At 29.0% G+C, this 10945-nt stretch overlaps 2 protein-coding genes across 3 annotated transcripts; both read left to right on the top strand.

Annotated features, from left to right (window-relative positions):
* Positions 1 to 2061: 2061 nt before the first annotated feature.
* On the top strand, positions 2062 to 6738 carry LOC115236375. Its single transcript, XM_029808785.1, has 7 exons — positions 2062 to 2113; positions 4275 to 4482; positions 4620 to 4892; positions 5490 to 5555; positions 5737 to 5790; positions 5939 to 6059; positions 6717 to 6738. The coding sequence occupies exons 2-7, from the start codon at positions 4281 to 4283 to the stop codon at positions 6736 to 6738; spliced, it is 738 nt and encodes a 245-aa protein (XP_029664645.1). The 5' UTR covers positions 2062 to 2113; positions 4275 to 4280.
* Positions 6738 to 9244, top strand: LOC115236390. 2 transcript variants are annotated; one of them, XM_029808806.1, is made up of 5 exons: positions 7162 to 7352; positions 7426 to 7524; positions 7606 to 7780; positions 7861 to 8019; positions 8101 to 9244. In XM_029808806.1, the coding sequence occupies exons 2-5, from the start codon at positions 7508 to 7510 to the stop codon at positions 8161 to 8163; spliced, it is 414 nt and encodes a 137-aa protein (XP_029664666.1). In that variant the 5' UTR covers positions 7162 to 7352; positions 7426 to 7507; the 3' UTR covers positions 8164 to 9244. The 2 variants fall into 2 exon arrangements, 1 of the variants encoding a protein (XP_029664666.1); XR_003884179.1 differs by adding an exon at positions 6738 to 7123 and having other exon boundaries at positions 7194 to 7352; positions 7426 to 8019.
* The last annotated feature ends 1701 nt before the right edge of the window (positions 9245 to 10945 follow it).

The following is a 10945-nucleotide window of genomic DNA, read 5'->3' as shown; positions in this document are numbered from 1 at the left end:
GTTTTTTAAATATTGGAATACCTTCGTCAGAAATTGTTTTTTTTAATGTAGCGATCTAGCTCATGAAATACATTTTGTGTCTCTTGAAGAAGTAAAATGTAAATGCTTTCGAATGCCTTTGTAACCAAGAAATATTGAAACAAATAATAATACTTGCAATTCTTCTAATAACATGAATTATAATGACAAAATTCTCTCACATTCAAAGCAATTCGTTGTATGTACAATGCAACATTTTTTATAATATTTATATATAAAAATTACAATTCAAAATTTAAAATATTTTATAGTGTCTCTTTATTATCTTCACTTTTATTATTTTCATATGTTTATTTCCAATTTATTTGTAGCTATTCCTAATTCATACAGATCTGTTGGTTATTTTTATATCTGATAGCATAACATTTGCAATAAGACCACCAAAAAGAGAAATAATAAAGCCCGCTAGATATCAAACTACAGAATCTTCAGATGATAGTGAAAATAATATAATTGAGAAATATGAGTTAACCAGAGATGAAGTCCAAAATAAGATAGAAAATGATATACATGCATTAAGTAAAGTATTAGTTGAGACACAACAGGTATTGGAAAAAAGGATGGTGAAAGTATTTCACTTCCTTCAAATCATAGTTGTTATATATATACACTTATATTACCGCGGCACCGAGCAAGGCGCCACGGGTCACGTCACGTGACCGGCGTAGAGCGAGCAGCGCGGCGAAGGTGATCGAGAGACGACGGTTTTTGAGAGAATAGTTTAAAAAGATTAATAAACGATTGATAAGATATAACAATAGTCAATTATCATAACCATCTATCCGATCTGATATAGTATTAGATCCACCACTCAAATATGTGAAAGCTTCAGCTAGATATTATAATAAACCAGCAATGTATTATTCAAAGCAAAATGTGACATGCCTCATTCCAATTTACCCAACAATGATTATGTGGGCTCAACATCTTATCCTGTAATTTCTAATGCATAATATGATCCAAGAAACTTGCGATTGGCATGTCCTTATCAATCAGAAACATACACAGAAAATAAACCTGAAAATATAATTGAGAAACATTCCCAGACAGCATAGAATGTCCAATGGATGTCCAATTTTAGTTTTTATTTAGTCCAAAAGTCCATGGATATAATATAAACGTTTTAAGAATATCCATTAGTGGATGTTCAAAGTATATTTATATTTGGACGTTTTAAAAATGTCCATTTTACGTATATATAAAAAAAATTCTCGCCGAAAAAAATTCTCGTGTAAAATAGTTATCAATACTCTGTGGGATCTAAAAAAGATACTTTAATCAGAGTCTACACTAAGTGGATAACAATAGAGGATAGAAAAAAACAATAGACAGAAAATTCTTCTTCTATATTTTTAGAAATAATCTGAAAATTAATTAAAAAAATATGCATCAAGATATATATACTAGATAATTGTAAAATTTTCTTTAGACTTGCAATATATGTCATTTTGTTTATTAAATTATATTAACAGCATTAAAAATAGATAAGATTTTCATGCTTATTCGACGCATGTATACATAGGGTGCGTTCAGGAGACACAACTGTTGAGCATCGTCTTGTGAACACTCGACGTTGATTTGTTGGTTCTAGAAGTAAGAACCAATCACGTTCGATTGCTACTCAACGGTGTCTCCTGAACGCACCCATTCCTGGTTCCGGCATTACGCTACGTATGCGCGAGGGAAAAACCTCTCTGCGAACAATAGTGTGGATGTGCAGCAATACGCAGTCGTCTGCTATTTGTCTTCTTCAATAAAAACGCTTAGTAAGTAGTAAATAATATTAATAGATTTAAAACAATTATTGCTTGACAGTCAAATATAAGTATCTCTACACACACAAATGACACACAATTAGAACTTTCTGAAAACAACGCTTTAGAATCAGATCTATTCTTGCATTATGAATCTGATAAATCAAATGAATATCTTCCACTTTCTTCAGATTTAGTCCCGTCAATCTGCCAGCTTAATCGGTAATAACAACTCTTGCACCAAATTTGTAGCCTTTTTGCTGACAATAATTTGTAGCAAGCACTTGGCAATATCTGTTAGAACAGACGTGACTGACTGGGTAAGTATTTTCCTCATGACACTAATACTAAAGAAAATAATGTAGACGAAAAGATACAATTGAATTTAATTCAATGATCATTGACGCATAATATTTCGCATGCAGCATTAAGTGATTTATTAAAATTGTTAAAAATTCGTATCCCTGAATTATGCACTGATGCTCGAACTCTTTTAAGAACTTGTCGTACAATTATAAGCAAAGTTATTGAACCTGGGCAATATTATCATTTCGGTGTAGAAAATTGTATAAAATATCTTATAAATCACTCAAATGATTTTTTCAAGAATACCGGAATTATAGAACTTGCAATTAATATAGATGGTCTGCCTCTGGCAAAAAGTTCTGGAAGTCAAGTTTATCCCATTTTATGTCGGCTTGTTAAACATCATAGTAATGTAGATATGATTGGCATTTATCATGGCTATGAAAAACCTAAAAACGCTAACTGTTATTTAAGCGATTTTGTTGAGGATATATCAAATGTTATTAATACTGGAATTGTTATCGATACTAAACATTATTCTGTCAAAATTTCTCATTTTATATGTGATGCAGTAGCGAAAGCTTATATTACTTACACAGTCGGTCATATGGGTTACTGTTCGTGTACTAAGTGTTACGAGGAAGGTACTTATATTAATAATCGTGTCTGCTTTCCTAATACAAATCATTTACGTTTAAGAACAGATTCTTGTTACAGATTAAAAGTCCAAGAAGATCATCACAATGGCACTAGCTTATTAGAGCAGATCCCTGGTCTTGATATGATTAAATCTTTTCCCTTAGATTATATGCATTTAATTTGTCTTGGAGTCGTAAAAAAACTAATAGTAAATTTGTGGGGTGCTTTGGAAAACCTTCCGTAAAATTATCATATCAAGATATTGCAAGAATATCTTCCAATTTAATTAATCAAGCCAAAAATATGCTAGTAGAATTTAACCGTAAGCTCCGATCATTACTTGAAGCAAAAAAATGGAAAGCTACTGAGTTCACACAATTTTTGTTTTACACTGGTCCTGTTGTACTTCGAAAAATATTAAATAATGATAGATATATAAATTTTCTTAGTTTACATGTTGCAATAATTATATTAACGTCTTCAAAATATTTACACTTTATTGATTATGCTTCTAATCTTCTTTCATATTTTGTGAACACATTTAAAATTTTATATGGCGCACAAAATATATCTCATAATGTTCATAATTTATTGCATCTTTCTGAAGATGTAAAAATTTATGGCCCATTAGACAATTTTAGCACTTTTCCATTTGAAAACTATTTACAAAGTATTTTAAAATCTGTTCGTAAAGGTGAAAAACCGTTAGCTCAAATAATTAAAAGGAAAAGCGAACAAAATTTTCATCCAGGTCGAATAGTAGAAAGGACAAAGAAAAAAATATCCTATTTATGAAAAAGCACATTCTGATGGTTCGACTCTTAATCTGAACATTTGTAAACAATTTTAAAAAATTATTTTACAAGACTTTGTGTTGCGTATAGATCATCCTAATAATTGTTGTACTCTTATCAATGGAAACATAATTTTAATTGAAAATATTGTCCATTGGAATAATGAGTTTAAGATAATAGGCAGAAAGTTTATGATCGTAGAAAATTTCTGTACGCGTCCCTGCAAATCAAAAGAGATTGGAATCTTTTCTGTTGACAATGTTGGTCCCCTTGAAATATTTAATGTAGCAGATATCTCATTTAAATGTGTGGTATTAAATTGGGAGGAAAAACATGTAATATTTCCATTAATACATGCAAACGTTAATTGTTAACGTTATCATATCAACGATTACTATCATCTTTTTTATTACAGGAAATTTCTAAAATTTGTAGAAAATAGTTTCGTTTTAATGAATTTTTGTTCATTTTCCCCATGAACCGATTTTAAAATTTAATTAATTTTAGAGATTCAAGATTTTCCCGATTTTATTTTACAACCTTCTATTAACAAATTATGTTTTATGTTTTTTATAAAATTGAAATAAAAAAAATGTTGCATTGCCTATAGTTGATCAAGAAAAAGAGAGTCAGTGGATGATTATCTTTTACTTTTCTTTTTTTCTTTGCCCTTAAAATTATTATTGAAATAGTCACACTCTTGATTACGAGTTATTTATGTTTTATTTGTTTTATATGTAAGAAAAAGATGTGTGAACAAACGTGGACTATTGTTCAATTCGAAGAAGATTGCTCTGTGGAAGCGGTACCCTCAACATGGATACAAGGGCAATTTTGTCATTGGCCTACATATTCACAAGACAAATTAATGACTGCAATCAGAAAGCATGAATCTTTAAATACATGCTGGCCTAGCTATAAAATTAGAAGCTTCAGAAATTCTACTTTTAGTAAGTTCTTATATTTAAAATAAGTATTTTACTATATGAGTTTTTATATTTAAAGCAAATATATTTACTGGTTTTAATATGATTACATAGAACAAATGTAATAAAATAGAACAAATATATTTTTTTTATTTTTTAAGATGACTATTCCAAAGCACGCTCAAAAGCACGTACCGCTGAATTTACAAGTGATTTAAATTCTGAAATAGAAGATAATGCTAAAAGGAAAAGAATTCAAAAAATTTTATCTTCCTCTTCATCAGAAGATAGCTTGGAAACTTCTTTATTATCACAACCACCAAGATTGAAACAGACAACTAGAATAAAGCAGAAAAATCTTGAAAAAAGTTCTAAATCAGTTTATGATTCCCCAAATCAGTCTACGTATCAGTCATCATTTAATACAGAAAATAGTAAGCCTTTATATATTAACTACTTAATTGCATATTTTGATTAATACTGTGCATATTTTAAGTATATATACTATACATTTGTGGTCAATTTGTTCATTATATATAATATCTAACAATTCAATACTTTATTCAATAAAAGCTATACCATAGTTTTCCAAATAGTTTTCCAAAAACTTTGCTAGCTTAAAAAGGCTTTACTAATTAAATATAATTTTAAGGCGATATGAAAATATGTAATTAATGCATCGGCGAATAATTTTTTATTTAGAGAATGTCGTAACATACATGTCAAAATAAGACAAATTGAATGTTACACAGAGTTTTCTATGCACTTATTGTATGATGAATTTTCCGTTCAGACATAAAAATTTTGTTTTCTAATTCTATCTATCGTTGAAAACTGCATGTGTGAAGTTATTATATAAATCTACATTTTGATGAACAATTTGCTACTGCACACATTTGCTGTACAATCCACGTGCCATAATATTTAACAAATGATAAATATTTATCACATAATTTCTTGTAGAATTAGATTTATAATAAGCATATATAGAATTTTATACATTTTTTCTCTTTTGTTTATGTATCTTATAGTTTTTACAGATAATTCAATTCTTGGTAAAGATGTTGATTCACTAAGTTATGAAACAGCGTTAGTTAGTAAGTGAATTTTATATATAGTTTCATCATTTTATAGTCCTATACATATTTTATAATAATAATAATTTCGAGAGATACTGTCGACAGTGCAAACTAAGAAATAATAGAAAATTAAATAATTTTATTTAAAAGGTTTTTTTTTTACAAGAATTGGTTAATATACATATCAAATTTTTTGTAGGTTTGCCATGCAATTCAGCTTGCAGTTGCTGTAGTAAGAGAGAGAAACTTGATGGTAATATCATATGTAAAGATTATACACAAATACATACATATATGCATACATACATACATATACATATGGGTGCGTGCGTGCGTGTGCGCGCGCGCGTGTGTGTATAATGACTAGTAAATTTAAATATAAATTGAAATAATTTTTTCAGAGAAGACTGTTAAGAATTTAATGGCCCAGAATTATTTGATACGAAGTATGGTTACTGATATATTATCTGAAGTAAAAGAAATTAAATTGCAACTAAAAAATAACTCTCAGCAAACTGTTTGGTGGGATCGCAAGGGAATTATTTACTTTGAGCTGCTCCGACGCGGCGAAACAATCACGGCGGACAAGTACTGTGAGCAACTAACTAGACTCGCTGCAGTTATTCGAGAAAAACGTCCGATTTTGGCCAATCGAAAAGGCGTCATCTTCCACCACGACAATGCTAGGCTACACGTCGCTCAACAGACGCTGCGAAAATTGCAGGAGTTGCAATGGGAAATTCTGCAGCACCTGCCATATTCTCCAGATATTGCGCCTTCAGATTTTTATCTGTTCCGGTCTTTGCAGAATAGTTTAAATGGCAAGAATCTCAATTCCGAGGAAGTTGTCGAAAACCACCTTACAAACTTTTTTCAAGAAAAACCAAGTTCTTTCTTCAAAAATGGAATCGACAAGCTTATAGATCGTTGGAAAACCATTGTAGAAAAGAATGGAGACTATATAATTGATTAATAAAAGTGTTATCTCTAAAATATAATCTATTGAAGTTTATATTTAAATCGGGCACGAACTTATGCAATCACCTGATATATAATGAAAACTTTATTTTATATAATTAATATAATAATATAATAAAAACAAAATAAAAAACTTAATATAATATAATAAAACAATATAATAAAAGCTACTAAATTGAATTTGTTCTTTTTCTATTAAAGTTTGATTTTAATGCTATATTAGGAATTTAATTTGTTAGTAGCAGTTACAACATTTTGCGCAATTAATAAATTGCTAACAAGTTAACTCCAATTTGCATTAAAAATGAACAATACTTTACCTACACCTACCTACTTTAAAACATTCGTTCAATGTTCGAAACAGGTCCAATTTTAGTCTGTTTAGTTCTTAAAATGGACATTTTTCGAATGTTCAGGAAAGTAACACTGGACATGTTTAAAATGTCCTAAAGATGTCTGAGGCTCTAATCTGGATGTTTTAAATATGTACGAAACATCCAATATGTATATTTTTAATACGTTTTTAAAACGTCATTGTGCTGTCTGGGTTGTGAAAAAAGACAAAGTGTTGATGATAATCGGCATTGTGATTACTTAAACGATAAACGGTAATGTAAATATTTTTTTTATTTATGATTTGTATTTCATGCTTTTACCTAATAATTAATTTTTATTCAGGGCAGAAATCGAATTAGAATCTAATGTATGATCCACAAACGTCGCATTTATCGTCATCAAATTACGAATCATAAAGAGACATTCATGTGCAAAATGTTACTATTATAATATTGAAAAAATTCTGAATCTTGATAATCCTAATGAATTTATAGGCAAACGGTAATAATTCTAAAAATTTTTTTTAATTTTCCGGTATATAATGCATTATTTTACATATACATGTTCTTTTTAGAAAAAAAACTGAAGTTAAGGTTCATAAACATTCTACAACATGTACTCCACAATAAGAAAAAGATGTTAGATTTTTTTCACCTATGGCTGAAGATTTTCGGTAAAAATTCTTACGTATCTCTTTATATTAAAATATTTTTTAATGAATTATTACAAAGCATACTTTTTATTTTTTCTGTAGCCAATTATATGAATGGATAGACACAAGGTTTACAAATATTGAAAGAACTATACAAAATTCTCTAAATTCAAAAAATAAGAAAAAATGTTGGATTAAATCTTCTTTTCTTCCCTTTACAAGTAAAGAAGAAGTTCTAAAATTTGATAATGCAGAAGAGAAAACTTATGACGAAGTTGTAAGTATTAAATACAAAAAAAGGAGATTATTTGCTATATATAAATTATTAATTTAAAATTATACTTGTATATGTATTAGATATGTTATCTACAATATGTTGGAGGATTTTCATTAAAAGAAGCATTAAATTTAAAGAAACAGTTGAAGACGAAGTTATGTCTTTTTTTACTTTTTATGGCAATAAAGAAGAAAAAATTGACTCATTTTTCAAAACAAAACTTTGTTCTGCTATTCAAGGTTAGCTTTATTTTTATTGCATATAGTATATTACAAATATGTATAAAATGTAATATAATAAATAAATGTTTTCATTTATAGAAGCAATATCGGAAAACAAACACTTTCATTCACCAAGTAGTACGGAGTTTCGTCAAGATATGATTGAAGCCATTCGTAATGCCAAACAACGTAAAAGAAATGCAATTAATAAAAAGGAGAGCAAAGGTAAACGTCATTTCCAAAAAGAAGAAATGCAACAAATCTTTATGCAACGTCAAGAGAAGTACTTGCAAAAAGAATAATATAAGTATTTTTATAAAGAAAAGTAGATATATATGAGTTTAAAACGAACAAAACGCAAATTTGTTCGAATCTGGTTTCTTTTTTTAATTTTTTAAACACGGAATCTTTTTTTTCATTTATATTTCGATTACTGAAATTCACTACAAACCACAAGTGTTAGAAATTTTAAAATAAAAATGATAAATGGTGTATTTTTCTTTTCTCAAATTGTAATACTATTATATAGTTCCGTCAGAACTTCAGTATTTGTTTGCAAATTACTTAAGAAATTATATTTCTTTTTACTTTATATTTATATGTGTATGGAAAAGAGAGTTTAAATTTTTATGTTACTGTTTCAAAGCTTTATTTGATCGATTTATTGTATTTATTTCGATATAGATATAAAAGATGTTTGTATATAATTTTACATTGACTTCAAAAATTTTATTTCTTTAAATTTAAGTATAATTGAAGTATCACTTTAGTACATAAAATGTATCAAAATTAGTATGCTAATTACATATTGTATTCATATAATTATAACATTTAATTGATAACATTTAATTTATAAAATAATTTTTTCCTAGCGCGTTTCCTTTTAATCTTTAATTATTTACGCAATATATTGCAATTTGTTAATTATATTTAAAACATTATTATTTTTATACAAGAGAACATTATAATAAATTCTATTGTAAAATTAAATAATTAATCTTGATAAAAATAACGTGTTTGAGTTTTATTGCTGCATATTGTGTGTAAAGAATATTAGAATAACATATTTTAAACATTTTAATATTCTAAAATACATTGAACTCTTCATTGAGCGATGTTATATAGTAATGTATCCTTTGATATTTATCAAAATTTTAATTAACAATTTTATAACAATTGTAAATCTAATTAAAGTATTAATTAAATTTTTGAAAAATGTTAACACGTACATTATAGCATACATTATAATTAACATATTCTACAATAGTTAAATATTTTTAAAATCTGTATATTATTGTAATAATACCCATTTATTACATTATTTTAATACAATGTTATTTTAATGTTCCTGCGATGGGTACTCGCCTCTGCATTGTGGGAATCTTGACGTCAGAGGCGAGAAATGACATACTTTTGCTAAATCGCTTGAGCACACTAAAGCGATTTGAAGTGTTTTTTCATCTAAATATCTTTTTATTTGAAAATATCACGCAAGCATGTCATTTCTCGCCTCTGACGTCACGATTCAACATTGCCGCGGCGAGTATCCAGGAGCCTTAATATCTTTTTATTATGATTTTAATCAATATATTCATTTCTTATTGCTCCAATAATGTCGGATTAATTGCGTTCTATTTCTGGCAAAATAAGCAGCATATTGTCGCAATTTTCATAGTATCGGAAGATCTCTTTCACTTGCTGATAACACATATCATATCAGGACGCATTTTTCAATGTTTATGCAAGCATTTTCAATTTTTAAGTTTCATCATTATGCAGGCAATATGCTGACATATGTCTATCTGGGTAAAGCCGTAATCAAAAATCTAACGGCACTTTTCTTATATAATGTGGATGCAAGCTTTCGATTGCGATCAGTTTGAATAAGATTGGTGCAGTCAATCCTGAGGAATGATAATAGTATACCAGAATTGTGACATTTTCGGTTTTCAGGATAAGTTTCAGACTCACGTACGTATGCTCACACGCACACACGCAAAGCGATTATGTCCCTTAAGCGGCGTTCACATCGCTCATATACGATTATTCGCTTGAGTGTGCAGACAGGGTTGCCAGATTTTTCAAACATCAAGTCGCCAGTAGATGCCACTCCAGTCGCCAAAAGTTGCCAACTTTATCACCTAAATCGCCAACTTTATCGCCAATGGAGATCGCCTAAGTGGCCAATAGAAACACGTTTTTACAGTCCCTTTAAATATTTAAATTAATCAAAGCCCGTAGCGACTATCTCAACTGTGATAAGAATGGACGAGGTTAAAAAAATGTCGATTATTAAATATAGACTAATACAAATTCTGGAAAAAATAATATAGCCAGATTTCCAATGAATTGCATATATTTATTCAGTCTTATATATATTACAGGAATTATAAGGAACGAAACGATGAATAATACCATGCGATCATATAACGTCAAATAAATTCCAATAAACGTATATTAATTTTTTTCTAAAATTTTGAAGAACTCAAATCAAGTCAACGAGTAGAAATGTATGTATTTAACCTAAAGGAATGAGAACGAGCGTATGCATAAAGCTTAAGGTTACGACAGTGAGGCCGATATTACATTCATACGACAAAATGTTTGTCGGACGTAGCGATCGGCTATCGAATAGAGAATTTCTAGAGTCTGCATCGAAATTCTAAGAATTCTCCATCTGATTGCCAATCGATATGTCCGACAAACATTTTGTCGTATGAATGTAATATCAGCCTGAGAGTATAAATCAAACTTAAGACAATGAGAATTAACGTGAGTGTTAAACCCAAGTCAACAGAAATAAGTTGTAACAAACTCAAACGAACAAAAACGAGCGTGTGTACATAACCCAAGACAACGAGAGCAAGAATTGCTCATCAAGCCCAAGATAACGAGAATGAGCGTTAATATATCCAAACTCAAGTCCCAAGTCAACGAGAAACTT

Source organism: Formica exsecta, unplaced genomic scaffold, assembly GCF_003651465.1.
Source record: "Formica exsecta isolate Colony F162 unplaced genomic scaffold, ASM365146v1 scaffold1105, whole genome shotgun sequence".
Taxonomy (NCBI): domain Eukaryota; kingdom Metazoa; phylum Arthropoda; class Insecta; order Hymenoptera; family Formicidae; genus Formica; species Formica exsecta.
This window is presented reverse-complemented; position numbering and strand designations above follow the sequence as displayed.

Coding starts and splice junctions, on each gene's coding strand:
- LOC115236375 (XM_029808785.1), top strand. CDS start 4,281: ATGTGTGAACAAACGTGGACTATTGTTCAATTCGAAGAAGATTGCTCT. Junction 4,893..5,489: donor ATCATTTAATACAGAAAATA/GTAAGCCTTTAT, acceptor TGTATCTTATAG/TTTTTACAGATAATTCAATT. Junction 5,556..5,736: donor TTATGAAACAGCGTTAGTTA/GTAAGTGAATTT, acceptor AATTTTTTGTAG/GTTTGCCATGCAATTCAGCT.
- LOC115236390 (XM_029808806.1), top strand. Junction 7,781..7,860: donor AGAAAACTTATGACGAAGTT/GTAAGTATTAAA, acceptor TATATGTATTAG/ATATGTTATCTACAATATGT. Junction 8,020..8,100: donor ACTTTGTTCTGCTATTCAAG/GTTAGCTTTATT, acceptor TTTCATTTATAG/AAGCAATATCGGAAAACAAA.